Here is a 24,169-nt window from a genome sequence, read left to right as displayed (position 1 = left end):
TATCAAAGGTGACTTATTTCAGCCTGACCATCACCTCTAAAAGTTCTGAGAGCAGAAAGGCCACCATTAAGAAGGAACAGAGAAATTACACTATGAAACTGAGTAACAGTGTGACTTAACGTCAATGTTTACAACCCGTATTCAAATAATGTTTGCAACATTTTTCAAAATGGGCTGCATGGTGGTTAGCACTGTGGCCTCACAGCAAGAAGGTTGCTGGTTCGATCCTTGGCTGGGTCAAGATTTGGACAGAGGCCTTTCTATGTGGAGTTTGCATGTTCTCCCCGTGTATGTGTGGGTTCTCTCTGGGTACACCGGCTTCCTCCCACCATCCAAAGACATGCATGTTAGGTTAATTGGCTAAATTAGCTAAAATTGCCCACAGGAGTGAGTTTGAGCGTGAGTGGTTGTTTGTCTCTGTGTGGTCCTGCGATGGACTGGCGAGCTGTCCAGGGTGTACCCTGCCTTTCACCCAAAGACTACTGGAATAGGCTCCAGCTTCCCCGCGACCCTGAATTGGATTAAGCAGTTAGGATAATGAATGGAATTTATTTAAAAAATTACTAGGTATACAAACACTCTAAATGAATGTTTTTTGCCTCCTGCATTAGACAAGCAGTTGTATTACTACCAGGGCAAGCTCCGCTTGGTGGTGTCTTGAGCACAAGTTTGCAATGAATTTAGGAGTTGCCATGACAACCTTGGCTTAATCTGTTTTCCAGTAGGGAATAACTCTTCTGCCACACTGTCCCACTCTAACAGTTTCTTCTGCAGTTCACAGGGAACCAATACAATGCTACACAAGTGGCAATGGCTGGATGTGATGTAGATTTGTTTCTGTTGGTGCAGAAGTTCCACTCATCTTCTGTTATGGTTCAGACATATTTCTTTACAGATAGTGACAGTATTGAGCAGGGGTAGAAATTGAATTGAAAAAATCAAATATTGGGATATTTTGCTTCACAATTTTAAAATAATTTTTGTTAAAATTTTTTTTTTTCTTTTTTGAATAGATAAAGATAATCCATTGTAAAATACTTGGAATTTTTATTGTTTTTATTGATCTTTTGACTTGTCTTCTTGGGCATTATAGCAGCAGAATGATGATCTGGCTACTGTGTTGTTGTTTGTTTGTTTTTTTACAAATTGAAATGAACCAAACAAAATCCTGTTTATCTTGGAGAATAAAATAATGTTTTTATACTGTGGTGTTTTTTTCCCCCCTTTTATCAAGCTTCACATTTGATTAGCAGATTATGTGAACCAGGCGATTGGTTACAGCATGGCCAGCTGATGAATGATATGAATAGCTGGGTGCAAATCCCAGCCAATCACAAAACAGACAAAGCGTCCACTGGCTCATCAGTATGCAGGCAGTAAGCAGTTGGCCATTCCCATTGATACCTCCCTGCCATTCACCATTACTATATCACCGTATTTTCTCAAAATGGCATGAAGGAGAGAGGAAAAAACAACTTCTAATTTATATTAGAGAAGGGAAAAAGTTTTTTAATCAGACTGGGGATGATGGGGGTGAGCAAATAAAATTAAAGGTTATTAAAGCATCCGTACTCTGATCAAAGTTGCGCCCATAAACAGATTCCCCCTGATTCAGAGCAATTAGCTGCAGCACCGTGGAAAAAGTTCTCTCTATCTCCTTCTGCTTAATAATGGAAACTAGGATACCATTGGGGAACATGCACTGAGGCCAGAAGTAGATGGCTATCTCTTGGCTCCATGTTTAACAGCTTTTAAGCCAACTGTAAACAAATTAAAATGTATATAATTTTACTGTGACTTATTAAAGCTTCATATACATTTCTTGCGGCCTGCAGATGATACACTAAATACCTAAAAAAAAAAAAAAAAAAAAGTCACACAAAGAAAATGAAAACGGGGCTGCAGATTCTACCTTTTTTGAATATCAATTCCTAGCTTTTGACACTGTTAATGTGTTGCTATATTTTTGATGGTATTTTATTCGCCATAGTTAACTTATCCATGTTCCCTCAGGGAAATAAGCATGAGCCTACAGACAGCATGTATGATATACACTTATGATGATACACTCAGAAGTAATCCAATGGCTTTATAATGCTCGCAGTGACAGTTCTTGTATGAAATAAAAACATTTGCCTTCCTCAGTCTACCTCCCAGGTAACCAGGGTTTAACCAGTATTAGCGTTGCACGGCAGCGATCACACAGTTGATAATGACCTCAGGAAAAGGAGCCCCCCCCCCCCCTCCCACAGAAGCAGTGTCCCTCACAATTCATTTTCACACCTCTAAAACATTGATTAAGTGAAAATGAGAATCTGGTGCAAATGTGAGAGACAGGGAGACAAATGGTACTCTCTCCTCATCAGCTACTTTTGCAATTTGTGGATTCTCACTAAATCCTGTTTTAGTTTTCAAATGAAAAGCTAATTGGAATTGAATGTGTTGGGCTAAGGCTGATTGATGAGTTGGGTGTGTGCAGGGACTCAGTTGTGGACAGCACGGATATGTATGTGTGATTGTGTTCAATGGAAGCAGGAGCTACTGAGCACAAAGTGTCATTAAGTATTCATAAGTAAGGTGTAGACATTTGAATGACCTCGTTTGCAAGTGTGTTTTTGCCACTATTTATATTTGCATGGCACACAGGGAATGCTCCACTGCCCCGCCACACAGGCAGCGCCCTGGGCTTTAAACAAACATGCATACGTGTGTACATGATTTGCCACTGAAATGTCAAAGTCAAGGCTGCTCATTTGAATACTGCTAATATGGCTGAATAACAAAAACAGAGTGAGAATAAGGGGCCTCGTTACCCCCATGTGAATTGGCCAAATGCAGCAAGGTGGTGTACAGTACCAAGTATTTTCTCTTATATATTTGCATTCTATCCATTCGTTCCAAGTGAAGTTGTGTACTTTTTTCTTCCTTTGATAGCCTCTGCATGTACATATCTGTGTGTGTGTGTATGTCTAGGCCAGGTGGAAGAGCGCACCGTGCAGAACCATGGCAGCTACGACAAGAGAACAGTGATGCTGTGTGGAACGAGCTGGGCTACTTGAGAAACCTCAACAGAAAACTCTGCACTGAAAAGTAAGCAACATGCGATCAGATTTACCTGCCTGAAAAACAGGTATGAGAACTAGATAATTTATTGTAAGTGCAAATTTGTTTAAGACCTTTTTTTTCCCCGTCCTACATACGCACAGACTGACTCGCACTCCCAGTGTCCCTTCTAGTTGGTGGGTGTTAAAATTTGAGTTTGCCCTTCCCAGTTTCACAGCATTCGTCTAGTCCGCTACATCATTACCAGCCAGCAGGGGCAACGGCAAGATCATTAGACAGCTCATTTGTAAAACTGGCTGCCCGAAATACACACATAAACTTGCGGGAAGTGAAATCACATTATGAGAATCCCTGGCTGTGTCTCCTTTTTAAATAATTTCATTTATAATGGAACATGTGTCAAAGTGGGCCTCCGCAGTATTAGTGTCAATATGATGGTTGATATACTCTGAGTCTATGAGATGCTGAAGTGCCATCAGTTCACGAAACCTGTCATTGTTATAAATTAAGGCTTTGGTGTAAATACGTACATGGACAGCTGTGGTACTGCAGTACAGATTTCAAGTCCACTTAAAAAAGCATACCCTTACCTCTCTGGATTAGATTCTTTTCATTTAATATATTTGTTACTTTGTCTTCTCTCCTCGTCTGCTTTCCCGCTCTTGCCGTTTCTTTGACTCTTGGTGTAGAATAATCATTTTCTTGCCTGATTTTGAGCAGAATCTCTAACTGTACCACAAACACTGACACTGTCTGTAATGCTACACAAAAGCGTGGCCTAAAGGTATAGTGTACCTCTCCTCTATTTTCCCCTGCCTTCACCTCTCCTCACCTCTTCCCTGCTGTATCCTGTTCCTCTGCATCCTCATCTTCCCCTTTTCCTACTTGTCTTCCCAGTTGCCTCCCTGCGGCCCTCTGTGATGCTGCAGTAGGTTGAGGCCAGAATTCTGGTACTTGCCCCCCTCCACTGATTTCCCCTCTGCTCACCCCCTTGCCCTGTCCTCCTAATCCCAGCTGAGCTCATTATGATATAGCCCGGCTGCCTCTCTCCAAGCCTGAGCTGTCCGAACTAATTACAGGCTAGCAGCCTTAGTGCCGCCGATGCTGCCTGTTAAGGGATGTCCATCCGCCTGCCTGCTTGGCCCCGACTAGAACTGAGCATAGGCGAGCACTTGATGGTCCAAGGGCGGGGCTTGTGTAGGTGAACACACCACAGTGAACACACCATGTCCTTGGACCTGACCTGCAAGGAAAACCACAAGGGATGGATAGTGGCTGGCTACTTTCCTAGCTGTGGAACTGGCCTGTCCATTGGGGTTAGTTTTGATCCTCTTTATGTGCCCCTTGACCAGCTCCACCTCATTTCCTCCAGTCTTGGTTCTGGGACCTGTCCTTACCCAGGTGGCTGGTGTAAACTTGGCTAAGATTTTTAAACTTGTGTCTTTTAAACCTCTCCAATCCAGGGTTTCATGCCACTCACTGGATACCCAAAGTCTTTCCATCTCTTTTCTACTCTTCTCTTTTTATCTGTTTGGGTTTAGTTGCCTGCAAGACAAAGAGAGTATAACATATTATAGGAGAGCTGGAGTCCCAAAAAAGTAGCTGATTGGAAACTTATGGGGCAAGCAGTTTAAAGCTTGTTTTTCCATTGACCGTTCTGTAATAATTGAGCTTGGGAAGGTTATGCTAGATAAGTGTTCACAATGATCCACTAATGACTAATTAACTCTTGGCAGTTGAGAAATTCATGGCTTTGAATTCCTAGTGGCAGCCTTTAGAAGAGAGCCTCTCTTTAAACTCCCGTTTCCTTTCCTCATTGTCATAATATCATTCACAGATGCTTCCTCTTACCTTCTCTGGAAACTGCACTAGTAATACACTGTCTTGAGGCCCAGATGACCATTTCCCACAATGAATATTGCTGCGATAACTCCTGCACAGTGGGTCCCCACAGTGTTAAGAAAGTTATCAAACCCAGCTCTCTCCTACCACCAGATCTCGGCACCTTAATAAGAATTCTGAGAAGAAAGAGAGACAAGTCTTTTTTTTCTTTTGCTCTTTTGGCTGATACACAAACACCCTGTGGCGTGGTTTTATTACTTAAAGATGCATTAAGCAAAAAATAGTTCTTTGACAACTTTTCACTTGAAATGTTCAGCATGCATCTATGACATGACTTTCTAACATAGGAATTTCTTGTGTAACATTACGGAAGTTGACTAGCTTGTGAGACAAGGTGTATAAATTAGTCAGCTAGCTACTCTTAAGATATGTGAAAACACAAACTTAAGAACTTCATGTTTAATTTTGAGCCAATCTTATACTCATATCACAGGCACATGGTGAAAAAAAACTATCATAATGATACACCAGAAGAAAGGAGAACACAGTTGACCAGCAGTAGCCACAAGATGAGAGTTTGAGTTTTGAATTGCTGGCAACATGATTTCCATAACCTCATGTGTAACCTGACTGGGACTCCACAGATGCATATTTGTGTTTTTATTAGGAGTAGTACTTAAATAAAAATGTTAATGTAATTAATTAGAGGCTTTAAAATTGTTTTATCTATATCACATTTAAGATAATTTATATAAATATAAAAGTAAAAAAATAAATAATGTAAAAGAATAAAAGCAACAGGATAAAAGAATGGGGCTTTTATCTGGTAGCACTCGCTGCTGCTCTCTGAGAAAAGGAAATTATTCACGTGAGTATCCAACAACGTCAGAAAAAGAGATGCTAGATTTGTCACTAGTTATGTTATTTTAAAATATAGAGTCATTAGGGGTTCAAGAACTCGCTAAATATAGCCCTTTTGTCGCTATAGTGCACACCTGTAAATCAGTGTCTGACAAACATTCCATGGTCTATGATGGAAAGTGTGCTTTTTTCTGTAATGAATTAATTGTCATTAACATGTTAATGTGCCACTTATATTTTCTATACAAAAAACCTATATGGTGACTGACCTGGATCCATATGTTGTCAATGCAGTCCTCAGATACATGTCTTTGGGTCAGGGAACTAGCAAACCCTTGCATAATTGTGAAGTGACAGAATTTATGTCACACATGACTTGCCTCCAAGCAGACATGAAATCAATCATTTTTCTATTAAGACCGTTTCTTCACAGCCACACAACTTGGCTTTCTTTTACATTGCAGAAGGTCTGTATTATCAGGTGCTTTTCATTAAAAAAAAAAAAAAAAATTTTTTTTAAAAAGCTGTTTTGCACCTTTAAAGTTTTCTGGTATACAAAAAAACTCTTCTCTCACCCTCCCTTCTCATCTCCCCAGGGTAGGGCGGGTGGCTGTTCATCTCTCAAGCTCAGGTTTTCTAACAGAGTCCTGGGAGCTTAATGGTCCTACGCATTGTCTTAGCTGTTCCTAGGTGATCTTAGCTGATCACTTTTCTGGATGGAAATGTCTCACCAGGTATCTGTTGGAGCCACTTCTCCAGTGTGGGGGACACGGCCCCCAGTGCTCCAATCACTATGGGTACTGCTGTTTCTTCCACCCTCCAGGCCTTCTCCAGTTCTTCCTTGAGGCCTTGGAACTTCTCCAGTTTCTCATGCTCCTTTTTCCTGATATTTTCATCATTGGGGCTGGATACATCGATCACTACGGCTTTCCTCTGCTGCTTATCCATGATCACTATGTCCGGTTGGTTGTCCACCACCATTTTATCTGTCTGGATCTGGAAGTGCCAGAGGATCTTAGCCCTCTCATTCTCCATTACCTTGGGGGGACTTAGGGGTCTCCAGTCCATATTCTGCACAGATGTTCCTGTACACTATGCCAGCTACTTGGTTATGGCGCTCTATGTAGTCTTTGCCTGCCAGTATCTTGCACCCTGCTGTGAGGTGCTGGATTGTTCCAGGGGCTCCTTTGCATAGTCTGCACCTGGGATCCTGTCTGGTAGGGTAGATCTGGGCCTGCTCCTGCACTGCCATGGTTAGTACCTCTGTACTGTCCTTTACTCCAGCCCTCGATAGGACTTGTTTATATTGGCCACTTCGGTGATCTGCCAGTGGTACATCCCATGCAGCGGCTTTTCCTCCCATGATGGTTCTTCCATCTCGTGTTCCTCCAGACTCCACTGTCTAAGACATTCACTAAGTGCTTCATCCCTTGGTGCCCTCTTCCTGATGTATTTGCGGAGTTTGGATGTTTCATCTTGGATACGTGGCCTTGATGCTCACCAGTCCCCGGCCCCCTTCTTTGCGCTTAATGTATAGTCGCTGGACACTGGACTTGGGGTGGAACCCTACACTAGTGTTACATTTCAGGTATTTTTGAAGTATAGTATTCAAGAATAGTTGTATGTCATATGGCCTGGACTGGAGCTGAACATGACACCATTTATCAAACCTTAAGGTTAAAGTTCCCTCATCCAAAGTTGTTAAAGGAGTGGCTGGCTTTTTTATCTAAATAATGTTTGTCCATAGATGCCTGTTGCTATAGAATAATGTTGTTTTAATTTTTTTGTTTTCTTTTATGTAACTGAGAGATTTAAAAAAAGATAGAAAAGAAGCCTTCTCGTCTGGGATGTTTCTGCACATTATACTCTGAGAAAGTACAGTAGACTCCTGGCAATTAGAAGGGATGCCAATGGGACTACAGTATGCCTAAGTCTAAAGTATGTATTGGTTTGAAAGACAAAAATGGGTATTTATTTTTCTTTTCATGGATTCTCGTGTATTTTAGTTGTTCATTATAATCGAGAACTATTTTCTTGCTTTTATGGTATCATACTATCTCCTTTATGCTGTAATCATGAAGTGAGTTAGCATGGTGTGAACAGCCAGCTAATATATACTCTACACATTTAACTTGTTGAAAAATATCTGTTTGCTTTTTGTGTTCTTTTAAGGAAAAGACACAAACAAATAAACTAATTGACACCAAGGATGATTTTCTCCTAGTTGTGGTACATTACTGGCAAGCAACTATGGGCCGGGTGGGCTACAAAAGTCGCAGTGGGATAATTTTATCTGCCTCATTATGCATCTGTCTGCGGCACTCCATGTCCATGCTTGTTAATTGTTGTTAAAGGTCTGATGGTAAAAAGAGGCAGGGATTATTTAAGCTCCATAAACAGAATAAACACATCCAGTGCACCCTTACACTTAAGATGCTATACTCAGACGACATCAAAGCATAAATTAGATAGCGATTACTGGGGAAAAAGCCTTTGAGATCATTTGCACTGCTCCTCTGTAGAGTGTGACCATTATGGACGTGAACCTCCCCAATAAATGACGTTGACTCTAATTAAGTTTAATAAAGTTTGCCCTAATGTTCCTCATATTCCGCTATTTCTTTTCTTTTCATCTTGATTTGCTAAAAGGTATTAAAAGTAATGAGAGTCTTTTGCCCTCTGGACCAGGACGTATTTGGAGGAGGGACATATTTTTTTCACGGAAACAAACACACACACACACACATATACAAACAGGATGTTTCATACATGTTTCCAATTAAGGCAACTACGGTTTTTCCCTCATTAATTATTTGGGAAATGAGTTAACATGTTAAAAATAAATAAAAAGAATCACAAATCTTTACTCCTGGCAAGTAATGATGATCTAAACTTTGGTGTGTCATTGAAACTTATATGACTTCCAATTGGCAAATTAGGACACAAAAATATGCTATCTGAAATACAAGTCACACAGAGCAGACAAGTTTATGCAACTATATTCTCTCAATTTTAAATTTACATTAAATTTCTCTTTCTCTCTTAAAAATATGTAACATATATTTCTTTATATGTTTTAATTTGAATTTTGGATTCCTTACTGCATCATCGTGCTGCAGTCAAAACGGCTGCCAGCTGCTACTTGCTGTAAGACAATTCCCAATTTATCTTTCATATCACGGCATATGGCTAGAAAGTCTTTCTCCTGAAGACCCAAACTGCTAAAGACCTGCTGTTTGCCCCCGCCGCTGCATTGCCCTCAGCTACAATACATCACATGTGAACTCTAGTCGTCACCATTTCTGCTGACTGCAGTGGCTTATTCACCCAAATCACCCATGAATGAGCAGCCTTGTAGCCTGAGTTTAACCTTGGGAGAATCCCCTCACACTCCCCCAAAACAAGAATCTGAAAATGCCAGTGGCGGTTTTATTCATTCACGCTATAGTCTGCTTTTCTCCGGTCTCATTTTTATATGAACGCAAGAAACAGAGGAGGCTGGCACGTGAAAGCACAATAGCTGCAGAAGATGTTGTGTTGTGCACCCTTGTGGACGAAGGCTAGCTATTTGTGTTCTAAACCATGTTTGGCGCAGCCCAGGTAGAGACAAGATCAAATGACACAGAGTGGATGGCTCAGGGCTGAAGTTGGAGTACTGCATGAGAGCAAAAATGTTTATTAAAATGTGAAAAAAGCGGGACCTGAGACACAGAGGAACATTGCAGACTACATGATTACCAAAAGCAGCACCTGTCTGTTGCCTTTAGTTAGCGTGTTTGGCTTCTTTGCCTGCTGAGTGAAAACTTAGCACTTCACCTAAGGTTAAGAGAGAATTGTAAATTGTCAAGCCAGGCTCATTTTTATTTTTTTTTTATTTATTTATTTTTTTAAACATGACTGTGAGGCTGTAAAAAATCTATTCTTTTCTTGAGAGTGAAAAATAGGATTTGCCATGAAAATGCGCCTTTATTTCAGCTGAATTGTAGGTGGCTGGAAGTGGTCTGACATATAGAAAAAGCTGTTTCAGTTGCACTCGGATATAATATGTTACTAATCTGAAACACAGCTTCAGGTAGTTGGGATTTATATACCAGATCAAGCTTAAATTGTTTTCTAAATACCTTCTGCTTTCCTTTTTTTATGTTCCTGACCACAGTCAATAAAAACACTTGGCCCCTATTTGTCAAATGATATATTTATGTCATGTTTGAGTCATGCAGCAAACTTCCTGCACTTCCAAAAACAAAGAACCAAGAAAGGAAATCCCAGTTTTGACTTTTTACTATTTGTCATCTGCACAAAAAAGACAAGGAAGAAGCTGATAGATATGTTCATTGACAAAAGTTTAAATTGTTGTCAATAACTGACAAACAATAATTTAATTTAGCATCAACTAACTAATACAACACAAAACTCTTTTATATTAACACTAATAATATGATTACATTTGCATGTGACTTCAAAGCTAATTAAACAGGAATAGTCAGCATAACAAACAGTTCAAACCTTTAATATAACAATAGGACCAAAGACATCCCTGCATTAATTATGTTAGGATAATTTCAAAATGTTTTCTTTTACCGTGAATGACCATTGTCAATATATAAAAGAAATGCTGCCAAATTCTTATTAGTGTAAGTAGTGTGTTATTTAATAAGGGTTCATTAGCCCTCTATGGCAAAGAAATCCAATCTCCTTTCCATCTGAAAAACAATGCTTATCCTTTAACAAAACCAAATGTTTTGCATGTGAACTTTGGTTTAGCGTCAATACTATCAGCATCTGAAGGGGCATAAAAGAGAAACATGAGATGGATTTGTCTCTCTCTATATACTGCATATTTCAGCTCACTGGTCCCATTAACAGGCCTGGACACATAAGGTAGTGCCGCTGCCTCATCGACCTGAGTTCATTTATGGAGAAAAATCTATAGAGATGCGACACATATCCATCTGCTTCCTCGCCCCCCCCAGAGAGTCGTTTGTGTATTTGTTTAAGCTTTTGGACCAAGCATCTGGACTGTGTGCGCTACAGTGTTAATAACTTCTGCTACGGCAGTTCTTTTCCCCACATGTAATTTTCTGGGAATTTCTATGAAATTAAACTAGCAGCTGGATCTGTTTTTTAATGTATGCCATTATGCCCATCATAGTTAACCATGACCCTCTGCTGCCTGAATGCTTCGTAACAGAGAGTAAAGGTAGGTCTTCAAAAGGAAGACCTACCTTTTGTAATGAGGTTAACTGAGAGAAGAATGCCACTACAGAAGCATGAAGCTTGATTCTGGTGTTTTTCTCCGACTCTTTGGAGCAGAGGGGAGGGAAGTTAGGTGTGTGTTTCAGGTGTGCTTGTCTCAGTGGGCTTGTGTGTATCCTCAGTAGACTACAGTTGGGGTCCTAATAATAACTTGAAAGTGCAAAGTCTAGAGTGTGGCTCCACATAATTAGCCTTTAGCAGGAATCAAACTAATTGCAGAGAGGTAATTGGGCACACTTTACACCCTGTTTGTCTGTTAAGATGCACACACAAACACACACGTAGCCACAACACACTTTTCTACCTTGGTGTTTCATGTTGCTTGTCACTTTGATTTCCAGATGAGTTAAAAAGCATTTTAATTAGTCAATTTCTTTACCATACCATCTTTTGGGTCAGAAAGCCAGTGCATAAAAATCAAGTTAAATGTGTTGTGAAGTTGGTGATGGAAAGAAATTTAAAGAGATTTTGCTTTAACAGGTAAACCTTTTAAAACCCAAGTGTTCCTAAAAACCTGTGTTTTCTGAAAAAATATAATACTCTCTACTATAACCATTTTATTTCTCAGCTTCTGATTAAGTGAAAAATATATCTGAAATGAAAATATCAACCGATACTGACATTTTACAGTACCAAATATATTTAAGTGATTTTGTTGTTATTGTGTGAAGTTTCATTTGGTTGCAGTAAATCACATATCCCATCTTATTAGGAGAGTAACTGATCAACTAAATTAATCCAGTGTAAATGTTTTCCCAAGTCATTCATAAGAAAAAACCTTCAAGAACAAATCAGACACTGCCTGACACCTGCTTCATAATCTTAATAAAATAAAGGTTAGTTATAAATGAGCAGTAATATATGCTTTTTTCATTTTTAAGGTCCAAGAAAATGGTTTGAAAAGAAGCCATGATTTATGTGAATAACCGAGAAACACTAGATAGACTGACGGCACGGCAGATTGTTGTCTGCAGTATTGGCTCCGAGGGCTCCATCCTTCTAAGGAGGACTTCTGATCGTAGAAGTTGCTGTTTGCAATCTGATTGGAACATCTTCATGAAGCTGATTAGTGATAACTTTATTTCAGTTTGGAGAGTCCACAGACATGACAGTGGTAGCTGTTCCACAGGTTTAAATGCATTAGTGAAAGCGTTGCTAACGCTGCGCTGTGAAATGACCCCATCATGCTCAACAAGCTGCAGTTATGAACACGTCTTCCTTTGGCTTCCTCATGTGGAGTCGTTTTTGTCATCCAGGATTACATCATTTTAGCTAGTGGACTTTTCTTGAATTACCTTGGACAGACAGAGACTGACTGGTCGAAAAGATGAATTGCATCAACTTTTCTGTGGGTTAATCTCTTCAGCTTTTGCATCGTCTGCTAAAAGGTTTACGGCTCCGCTCAAATGCTTCAGGACTGTCTCCTGCACTATTTTCACCTCTGTTCTTGCCATGGAAACTGGGAAAGCTTAGTTGTTAACACATTTTAAGTTGCCAGTGTGTGTTTCCAGATGGAAATATATCTAAATTAGTGACACACTAAAGTAAAAAATTTTTTTACTGATATTGCTTTGGATCCGTCCCAAAGTTTTTAAAAGAAATCCAGAGTGCATGATTCATTTATTTTAGCAAACAAACTATGCAGACATAATAGAAGAAAACCAAGCAGATTGTATGATGTCAAAATTGGTACATTGTATTGTGAAAATAAAGCAAAACGTTGCCATTAGTAACAACTGCCTTAATTATGGTACTGGCTATTAAAAAACATATCCAAGCCAACTTCCTACCCGTGGTGTTGTCATATGTTTTATGCTTGTAATAAAAGTGAAGAAGCGTTTACAAAGAGTTTGTTTTCAGAGCTGGCTTGGAAGAGGAGCTGGATATGCTGCGAGTCCAGGCTGTGATGGATCGGGCCACGGTAAAGGAGCTCCGCTTGTGTCTCAATAATGAACACCAAGGTGAGCTCACTTTCCTTTTACGTTGGGGTTTGTTGAAAAGGGTGGCTTAAAAATAACCAAGTGACCGGGATTCTTTAAAACAGTTGTTTTCTTCGCTGTTGTTTCACCTGTACGGGTGGAAAATATGCCTGATCTACAAAGAAACACTTTTACTCACTCCTTACTCCCCTGGGATATAGGCTTTAATGAGCAGAATTAATAATACTGCTCTCAGTGGAATCAACACAACAACTCAATTAAGTCTTGATCAACTCCTTGCAAATTGATTGGGAGATCAAATAGTGTCCTCCTTGTCTGCAATCATTCTCCGTGTTCAAAAGCACATCGCTTTTAACCCCACCTGTGACGCTGTCAGTGCCAACCATTTCAGCCAGTGGCCTTAATTAAAGTAGTTCAAGATCAATTTTCTTTTCTTCGCAGCTGCTGACAGAGTGTGTTGGAGATGCAAGCATATTTTAAAGGATTTCACTAATTAGACTACTGTCTTGTTAAGAATGCCATGAAATAATAAGGACAAAGTCAGTTTTATGTCTTTTATGAGAAGTGATCACATCAGTATAATAATATAATATGTTTATATTACCAAATTTTAGGTCTAGTTATTACAGGCTTTGTAATGAATTATTCCTAAAAAATCACATTTTTATCATCTCGCCATCAGACTTCAGCACCTGCTGACGGGTTTATCAGCCCACTGCTGATCAGCAAATTGCTCCAATTTGTCTGGAACAGTTTTGTTTGTATTTTTATCATCATTTTTTTCAACTCCAATCCCAAAGCAATGTCTTATTTCAGTAAGTTTTTACTTTACGATTTTATTCTCATTTGTATGTATATATACATATATATATATATATATGTATATATTATATATAATATACGTATGCATGTGTGTGTGCGCGTGTGTGTGAAATCAACACAATCAGGAAAAAGTAGACAGTGGCCACATCATTTATTCCTGAGGAACCCCTGTGACCTGATCCAAAGATGTAAGGTTGAATTGCTCACACCGAGATCACGCTAACGAAAGGCAGCAGATAAAAGGAACAGTGTCTTTGAGCTGCTTCCTATGAGGAGGCATGGGAGGGACGTTAATGTATGCAGCGGTGCCAGAACCTCCTTCAACAGTGGGTGACTAGGGAGCCACCACGTCTTCTTATCAAGGTAGTGCTGAGGTGCCAACTCCCATGCCACTAGAACTGGAGCCAGATAATTGTCTCTCAACCTGGTTATGTACCCAGTGAACACAGCAGCCCTCCTGTCCTATTTGGTGTTCTGTGTGATTGAATGTGACATGTTAGGAAGACAAAAGGGCAGGCTAATTCGGTGTAACAAACTTCTCTGGGCAAGGCGTCAATGCAAAGCAAGGGAGCAGCAGCTCTTTGCCACATAAATCCTCTCTCCTTCTACATTCTCTTTCTGTGGCCCTTTTTTTTCCCACGTCAGTGTCCACAAAATCAACTGACCTTAAGGTCCTGAATATTTGATGTTTCCAGCCTCAGTGTACAAATGATTTTGGTCGTCTTGTCGTGAAAGTTTACCAGGAGGGAATGAAAGGCAGAAAGTTGTATTGTCCTATGTTGCCCTTTGCCAATAGGTGTGCAAAGTAGTTCTTTTCACTTTGATAGACAGACACTGCATGTCAAAGAGTGACAACAAAGCTTCACAGTAATGAATGTGTTATTATCAAATACCTGATTTTTTCTCAGTCTTGCATGCACTCTGTTATCACAAAGTCTAAATCACAATTTAATAACGCCATTATAGAAGTTCCCTGAATAAAGCATCATGTTTGTCTACAGAGATTAGAAATCTTTTGGGAAAGCACTGGTGGACTACAAAGCAGCGCAGCCTGGGGCTATGTGTTCATCAGGGATTCAGACACTCCTCTTGGTTTGTTTAAGATCCCAGAAGGGAGGTTCCACATAGTATGCATTACTGCTGTGCGCCCTTAGAAAGCTGTTTTTCTGTGGGTTTTTTTTTCCAGACTACCAAATAAAACATCTTGTTTTCCATTAATCTGGAATAAAAATGATGATGTTTGATATGATTTTTCCAAACAGGGGAGAGTTTTATTAGTGAAAGCCAGATTAAAACTGCATTTGTCATGTGATTGACAAAAGGGAAAAAAAAGAAACTGTACCTCAGGAAAGAAATGAGCCCTTACTCGTGTTAATTGATTTAATGTACCCTTTTATTATTATTCTATTGATTGAGCAGCCTGAATTTGACACAACGTGTCACAATAACAAGCTTTGTTCCTCTTTGCAGAATTGCTTCACAGAATGGCAGAAGAGCACCAGGTCAAAAGCAGCACTCCTAAAAAGCCTTCTCTGTCTGTAGGCCGAATGGAACAATCATTTAAAAAGGTACAGTGCCGTGCCATTGTTAAGCCTTTTGTATCACTGCCATTAAAAAAAAAAAATCCAACAGAGACATCTCTTTCAAGAATAACTTAATGGTTCTTTCCGTTGTTGGCTACACAGTCATTTGTTTATAGCGACCAAAAATATTTTAAAAAGCCGCAAACAGTACAAGTGTTCCCTAGAGATTGTAGTTTGATTGAAATATTATACCAATGCTGTTAAAGGTTGCACTTCTTGTATATACAGCTTGAAAAACCCGCTTGCATTAGTTTTGCATCATGACGGAGAATCATCAAGAGTGGGGATAACCATCTAATTTTGTTTGAAAGGTACTGGGATTCACCAGAAGCCAGAGTAAGAACCAAATAAAGGGGAAAAATTGCCTGGAGGCACAGACCCAGCAGGCAGCCCCTGTTCTCTTAAACAGTTTCCTGCAAAGATCTAACAAAAAGACTAAGTACTCCTGGTTGCTGTCTAGTTAAAGAAGATCAGGGTAAAAGGGTGCCATTCAGATGTCCATAACACCCCCCCCCCCCCCCCCCCCCAAATCTTGTGCATATAAACTAATTACACACTTGGGAAAAATGTCAATGGAGAGTGAAAACAATGTGTGTATGCTGTGTCAACAGTTAGAGCAGGAACTGGCTTTCAATTTTTCAGGAATACTGTATAATCACAAAGCAAGGTAAACTCAGATTTGACATTTCACCAGCTGTCTAAGAGCAGAATTATCCGAGTTTTAATTCATGGTGTTAAAACCCACAGATATGGATGGTGAGAGGAAAAAAACTTTTTTTTTTTTGTACTACTGAGGCCCCATACTTGATTATTTCAGATTGAACAGCTGGAGTGGAGGATGATATCCCTGGAGGAGCAGAAAGAGAGGCTCAGAGAAGAGAAAGAGCAGTTACTCGGGGCCAACGAAGAGTTGGCCCACAACTGCCGCAGACTCCAAGCCTCCATGGATCATCTGCGAATGCAGGAGTCTGTCCGAGAAGAGGCAGCTCATGCCCAGGCCCTGGCCCAGGAGGAACAACATCGTGGTGAGATCATGGCTATGGAAGCCCAGCTGGCCTCTTCTCAAAAAGAGATTACCAAGCTTCATCATCAGTTGCTGAAGCTGAGACAGGAACTGGGGATCGTCGGAGCAGCGAGGGATTTCTATAGGAATCATGCAGCAGGACCAGCGCGGCCAGCTGGGATCGCCAGCAACGTTAGCGGCAAGGTCAAATTCAAGACGAGCAAGCACCACAGTCTTCCACACCAGCACAGCCAGCGAAGAGTCAGGCCCAATCAAGCCATCAGCTGGCAAGGCCGCAGCCCCAGTCCCACAAAGGACGACTGGGAGGACATGAGCGTAGATAGGTAATGATGCACATTCACCCACACAGACACACTTGTTCTTTCTTTCTCTCCCCTCATTATTTTTAGTCAGCTAGAGCGGAGAGGATGGGGCTGGCTGAATTGCGGGGGGCACACAGCATCGAGGGGACAGCGTGCATATGCAAAGCGTAAGCAAATGGGTGATTGAATTTCATCGTCTGTCTAGTTGGTATTCAGGAACCAAAAGAAGAATGTGAGCAAGAATGATAGAGAGAAGGCAAGAGGAGGGGGAATCTACTGTCAGATCCTTTTGAAATATCCTGGGACGCCTTGCTTGGAGCTTATTGACTGAAATTTGAATGCAAAATTAGCCACCTCTCTACACAAAGTTGAACTGATGCCAGAAAAGCCCAGGGATAAGGGGGCCGCCAAAGCCTTGATACCTTCCAGTGATGCCATTTTCATGCACTAGTCATGCTATCCTGAAATTGACAGTTCGGCAGTTTGATTTAATTTACTGGTTCTTTGCATATTTACTAAACCCCCCTCGATAGCGCTAAGGATCCCTTTGCAAGGACCCACCGCCCCCCACTCATATACACACACAACCATATATGCTTGGAAGCTTACCCCACCTTGTGTCTAGTTATGTTGCTTATTTTGTGGCATGTCAATTCACAAATGCATGTGTGTGTGTGTGCGTGCTGTCTTTTCCTCCAGCCACCCTTTAAACACCTCCCAACACACACACACACACACACACACACACACACACACACACACGTCCTTTCCATCCCACGCTCCTCTCCTCTCCTCCTTAATTTGGTTAGATAAATTTTGAATGACCTGACTCGGATCAGTACCAGATGTCTACAAGCTGTTTAACACCCTCCAAATTAAGAACCATCGCTAGTAATTATTTCATGTATGTTTTATGCAAAAAAGCCACTGAGCCAACATCTATTGAGTGATGGTTGGTGATTTCAAACACTCACTGATGTTTATTCCCCCTTTTTCTTTCTCTCCTCTACATGCCTTCCTCTATCTGTTCTCTTTAGCTCCGTCCTGCTTACTCACCATCTCTTCACCAACTAATTCATCACGCTGTAATCCAGCCCAGCCCTATCCGCATGAGGCTATTTAACGGGGACTGGGTGCAGCTATGCCCTGCTTTCCTAATGCCCGTCTATGTGGCTAATAAGCAGCTGTGTAATAAACGCTTCACCTGAGAGGAGGATCTAAGCGGATTTGGGAGGAAGCGGTCGAAACTGAGATGTTGTCTTATTTAGTGTACCTGTCAACTGATTCACCTCTGTAAAGCCCGTTGTGCTCCCAGAAATACCTTTCTTTTATTTATTTCATTTTTTGCCCAAGGAGCTTTGGTCTAAATAGTGCCAGATAAAGATGTCAGAAGTGTTAAGGCTTAATGACAAAACTTTTTAAAAAAATTTTTTTTTTTACTTCTTCTCACGGCTTTTCGTTCCCTCTCAAACCTTGAGCAGCTGGTTGCTTCTTATCAATTTGAAAACATGCCTTGTTGCTTTTGAACAGGTCAGAACAAGAGCAGGTGGCCATGGACGGCTTACTTTTAGCTCTGTGTGGAGAAATATATGTTTACATATTGCGCATATTTACTCCCTTAAGACTAAACATAGCATGTAATCCAGGAACAAAGTATTATAAGGTAAAGTTTTGCAGGGAGAGCAAACATGTATTTGGTCCTCTGGAGATACCAACGTGTTGCTGCTTTTTGCATCGATTCTTCAAGTTTCTAAAAGTGTGCAGGAATGATTCTGGGGTAGATGGTCCCCTCTGTTCACACACTAAAATATCCTTGATCACTAAAAGCTTTTATTTATTTATTTTCTAGTGTAAGCCAGAAAAATTCTGCCCAAGTGCAGCCTATTTATCATTTACCTTGGTAGTGGAAAGCCTCTGTTCATCACCCTCCTCAATGCATTTGAAAGGGATTACATCATAATTGTGAAGAATCCATTTTTTAACTTCTTTAGCCAGTCAGTGTCTCCATATCCTGTAAGGACTAACTTTTATTTCTTTGACTTAATCATCAGGATGTGTTTGAGACACAGATTTGAGCTGAATCTTTAAATATATGTGTGTCCATGTACAGTTTCAGGACTTCCGAAGCCTTAGTCACATGTGAGTAAAAGGGGTTTCTGCCTGTTTTACTCTGACATGTGTATAAAAATGTTCAAATTAAGAGAATTGTGTAGAATTTGTGTAACTTTAACTCACACCGGTTTTGTTGTCTCACCAGTATGAAGTGAGTCTGCTTTTTTTTTCTTTATTTTTAATCAAATGAATGCAACTTTTTTTTATCAAACGAATGCAACCTTGGTCTTAGTGTTGATGATTAGTAATCCTCAGCGAGTCCCTTTGCACCCCCACCAGACTGGGTTTAACCCTAACTAGCCATGTCACGTTCCAGTTAGATCTTCTCTCTGTGGTCTTTACCTCTGCTGGTTCTCCCAGGCCCCACCTTAATAAACCCGCCAGCGTAAATGTCAGTGGCTTCCACCTTCACGTCAAAGGTCACTGTCAATAAACCTGTGTGCGTGTCTGTATGCGTGTGTGAGTGCGTGCAAGCGAGCGCATATGTGTGCCTCAGGAAGCTCTTACCGCACATCCATCAGATGCAACTTTGCGTGGCTCTGCTCAGCCGTGCCTCTCACACACGTCTGTCACACACAGAGGGCTAATGAAGGCCACAGCCACTCTCATACATGTTGATGCATTCACCAACAGCATCAGACACTGCAGCTTTTTACTTAATTTACGCCCACATTTACACTTCCAGCTCAGAAATTGGACGGGACATTGATTTTCTGTTGGAAAGAGGGGGGCAAAATGCACATATTTTTGCTTGATGTCAACTAAATCAACCATAAAAGGTAAATTGGATTTTTGTCCAAGGGTGGTACTAAGAACCAGGGTTGTTGGTTCAACTTCTGGCCTGTAATAAACTCCACCTTTCTCAACCTTTCTCTGCAGTGACAGTGATGAGGAGTACTCGGATAGTCTTAACAGGGTGCCAACTGGGACAGCATTTTACAGACAACGCACTAAAAGAAAGGTTGGTCTTTATTTGATTTTTACTTCTTTTTTTTTAATGAAAAGAAAAAGAATAAACTGATCAGATGGGCGATGAATCAAATTCATTTGGAGTGTTTTGTCCTCTTAGAATGGACTTCCTCCGCCATTGCTTAATAGTAGGGCTGTGATCATATGCTTTTGTCCCAATTCGATTAAATTCCGATTTGTTTTTTTGGGTGCCAATTCGATTTAACTTATGATTCTCACAATTCTTCAATTTTGCAGATTTTTGTAGACTTAAAAACAAAAAAAAATGTACAGAACTTTTTTTGCTCATCATTTTAGTTCATTTCAATTAGGAAAAAAACAACACAGTAGCCAGACCATCATTCTGCTGCTATAATGTCCAATAAGACAAGTAAAAAGATCAATAAGAAAAAAATGGCAAGAAAAATTTATAATGGATTTTTTAAAATTTATTTGAAAAAAAAAAGTCTTTTTTTTTTTTTTTTTTTAAATAAAAACAGCGTAACATCTTGTCTCATGGTTAAGTTTATATTTATGCATCTCAGAACTGGCAGTTCTCCTCATACTGCCATTCACTGACTTACCTGTGGATGAATGTCATCAACATTTCCTTTCCACCTCCTCTGTAAGCACCGTGAAATCAGTAGGCCCGGACCAGTGCACTTGTCCACATCAAACTACTTCACAGGAGGACATGGCAGCTCCAAACCCCAGGGAATAAAGTCAGCCAAGAATAGAGATGCAGAGAGGAAAGACTGAGACCTTTTTAAAGATGTTTGGCCTTTTTCTCCTCTCATCTCTTTATTTGCAAGGTAGAAAGTCAAGAAGTGAGGCTTGTTGTGGTAAATCTAACCACGGAGCTGTCAGGACCCGTGTCTCAGATCCTCCTTCAGTTTCCTCTTTCCAGATCCGCTAAATATGCCCATCAACTCCTCGTGGGCTCATCGCTGTGACAGCTCAACGTGCTGTGTCACAAAGCAAAAGGTTCTCTGCATGTGTGATCAAACCTGGCATTGATCAAATCCTACCTGACCGCCATTACAAAGGATGTAGGCAGAGAGAGAGGGGGGGGGGGGTGCAGTTCTTTGATGTCACTACAAACGATGTTGCAGTTGGGAGGTGTCACAACCATACTTGCATTCACACTAATGTGTGCAAATGACTATACGCTAACAGCCATCATACTGTAGCAGCGAATCAGGGCTCTCAGAGAGGGATTGAACAAAGGCGCCATTTGAAAGCATCTGTCAGAAGTAATATCCACGCTGAGAGTCGCTCCGGTTGGAGTGGGTTGAACATGCTCAGGTAAATTATTAAAGCACAGGGTGATTTGTCTTGTCACGTTAAGCCGAGCGCACTCTGTGATCACGGTGTCACTGTGAGCCGCGTCTCAGAAAGCACAACATGTCAACTGTTGTGTTGTATTAAACAGCTGCATTTCATCACGCTCTGACTTTCCTGCTCTCCTCAGTCCTACAGGTGTTCACTCATCTCAAACACAGGAGCACTGGCAGCAGAATCTAACAGAAAACAAGCCGACGTTGTGGCCCGAGGTAGCAGAAGTTTGCCTTTTTCACACCCATGCTAAACCACAGAAATCTAATTAACCATTAATTGAAGCTGATAGAACATTCAATGTGTTTACATGCTGTTGATCAGAAACAAGTATTTGAGAAGTTAACAAGCTGCTTTTTTTTCCCTTCTTGAACTCTTGAATTGTTTATAAATGGAAAATTCTAATCACTGTGGTTGTTAAATATATCAGAGTTTTCCACTTGTGCATACAGAGGCATTTTTACATTCGGCTGGTAACTCCCAGCTGGAGCTTCTAAATAGGGATTTTGAGGTTGTGTGCACATGTCAACTCTGAGCTGCATGTACCTCCTCCTGTTAGATGATAAACAGCATGAGCCCTGGGAGCGAGGGACAAGAGGAGAGAGAAGGAGGTGGTGGAAGAGGATGCTTGTGAAGACCCAGCGCTGCTCCTCCTCTTCTCTGCGGCAGCGCATCAAGTCTCAACAGCGTCACATTGACATCTTGAGAAGTGCTAGGAAAGATGCTCTGCTCTCAGCCAGAGAGCTGCAAAGGACCAATGAGATGATCATGGCACAGCTCAGCACGCTCACCGAGAAACTCAGCATCAGCAAGCAGCTCAAACAGGTAACTAGGGAAATCCTAAAACAAAAGGCCAGTTGTAAGTGTAAGTTGTAACGGCAATGTCTTATTTTTCCTCTGTTGTTTTTGTTTTGTTTTTTGGGTTTTTTTTTCCTTTGTGGTGGTGATTTTTTTATGCTTGAGACTGAGAGTGGAACAGTAGCATGCCCTTATCATGCTTAATAAGTAAGCTGACAGAGCTGGCCTCATCTGTGGAGGTTAGAGCCACACCACAGAGGAGAGAAAGGGAATCTCTTACTCTTTGTCTCACTCTGACTGCCATTGTTTCCTCCAGTGGTTTGTTTCAACAAGCCAGTTGTCCATTTTAATATGTGTCATTAGCAGTTACGTTCCCCCAAACATGCTCACTTGTGCTCACGGACAAGCACAAGGTGACTGTTTGTTGATCGAGTCCCGGGCCACACACCTATTTAGTTATTTATCATCTACGTTCCAGTTAGAAACTTGGTATAGAGTATAAATAAAACACCATGCACTTTTGTCCCTAAACCACATCTTTCCTGTCAGGTGCTCCCCGTAATCATCAACATATGTACTCACACACGCACACTCAGGTAAGTACACACAGTTTGACAAATAGTTATTCTGATTGGCAAGAGACTTCTTTTCGTAAATCCAGACCCAGCCGCTGCCAGCAAAGACACGCTGCACGCATGATTAGGTGCGTGTTTTTGTCACTGTGTGTGTGTATATATACTGTGCAAACTAGTAGATAGAATGTGTGAGTGGATTTGTACACACAGGTCAGAGTGCATCTTCCATAGCTTGGCTACCTAGGAAGTGGCCCTTGTGCACCCACCAGGTATCTGATTGCTGAAACCCAACGAGACCTTAGACTCTGGCACAGCAGTAAAGGCACATGTGTATATATATATATATACACACATACACACAGTTGAGTGAATGACTGGACAGAGATGGAATTGTTGTCTTCCTGTTTGTTTCCTCTTTCCTCCTGCAGTATTCATGCCACTTCAGCAGAGAACGCTGGAGCCGACTGACTGGTCAAAGCTAGGTCTTGTTGCCCTCTCTGGAAAGGCCAAGAGGTGATGGACTTTGGACTTGTTCCAGTCAGTCCTGGCCAACTCTCTAACTAAAACTCTCTGCTTGTAATTGGCTTAGGACAGCCTCCACAGGGGCCATCATGTAAGAAGTAGCATGGCAGTTTCGCTGAGAGTTGTTTGTGTTGCTCTGTCTCCTCATCCTTCAGCCGTTCTGTCCTCCTATTTCGCCCCCTTCCCTCCTTCCGTCCACTGGTATCGTATTCCTTCCATTCATCCTTATACGAATACGAATTGAACATCCAAATGTGAATTCCTGAGTAATTGGATTCAACATTTATTTTAAATAATATTTTTGCGCTCTTCAAATCAACCTAATTTCCTGATCAGTTGATACTTTTTTTGATAATAGAAAATGTTTATATTGTTAATTAGTTTAAACATTTTATCAAACGAATACATCCACAAAGGAAAAGATTTCAGTCTTCAAAGATCAGCTTTGTTGTGTTTCAGAAATTTAAACACATCTAGAATTTGATGTAAGCAAACACACCTGAGGCAAAATGATGGAGAAAGATGAAAACGAAAGCAAGATTTATGGAATATTAAAGGGACTTTGTCCATGAGATTTTGCAATCAGCAGATTTCTAGTTAAAATGCTCAGCTCCTGTAAAAAGAAGCCTTAGTCTTTCTAAGGGAGGACAGGATTTTACTGATACCTCGAGCCAAACTCCATTTACACATCTGATTAAAAAAATCTTAACTTTTTTTCAGCAAAACACAATAAATATAAGTCCTTTAAATTTTGTTTTGCATGATAAAAGTAAAAGAAATCTGAAACTTTGGAAATCTCATTGTGTAAAAGCCAAAGCCAGGAACCACTGTTTGATGCACTTGACCCTCAGGTCTTGAGGTGACACTGCAAGAGAAACCATCATGCAACCATGATTAATCTTGCATTGGCTGGGGAGTGTCTAAGAAATCATTGTTGCTTTACAGAATCTGACATTGCATACAGAAATGTAGTGTGTAACGCTAGGACAGAGCCTGTATCATGGAAATGCTGCCATAAGCTTTGTGCATGAGCTTGTCTTTGGAAGACAGCAGACACATATAGTATGGACAGAGGAGTTTATGTCTTTACTTGCTTTTGGGGAAAAAACAGTCATGCAAAGATCTGAAAGCCTATCATGCCTGTTACCAGCAAAAGTCAGTAAAGTGTTCTTGTCGCTCCTGATGG

General features: G+C 40.7%; 1 protein-coding gene across 1 annotated transcript in view; it reads left to right on the top strand.

Annotated features, from left to right (window-relative positions):
* The window catches only part of cntln (centlein, centrosomal protein), a gene marked incomplete at its 5' end in the record, with an annotated part of 93,378 nt that overhangs the window by 38,934 nt on the left and 30,275 nt on the right, over positions 1-24,169 (top strand). The window contains 7 exons of the mRNA XM_079265145.1: positions 2,974-3,090; positions 12,883-12,983; positions 15,255-15,352; positions 16,185-16,714; positions 19,685-19,766; positions 21,225-21,306; positions 21,648-21,913. Of these exons, the coding sequence (XP_079121271.1) occupies positions 2,974-3,090; positions 12,883-12,983; positions 15,255-15,352; positions 16,185-16,714; positions 19,685-19,766; positions 21,225-21,306; positions 21,648-21,913 (1,276 nt within the window). The remainder of the gene's footprint in view (positions 1-2,973; positions 3,091-12,882; positions 12,984-15,254; positions 15,353-16,184; positions 16,715-19,684; positions 19,767-21,224; positions 21,307-21,647; positions 21,914-24,169) is intronic.

This window comes from Telmatherina bonti (genome assembly GCF_933228915.1).
Source record: "Telmatherina bonti genome assembly, chromosome: 3".
Taxonomy (NCBI): Eukaryota; Metazoa; Chordata; class Actinopteri; order Atheriniformes; family Telmatherinidae; genus Telmatherina; species Telmatherina bonti.
Note: the sequence above shows the minus strand (reverse complement) of the source record. Positions and strands in the feature narration are given on the sequence as shown.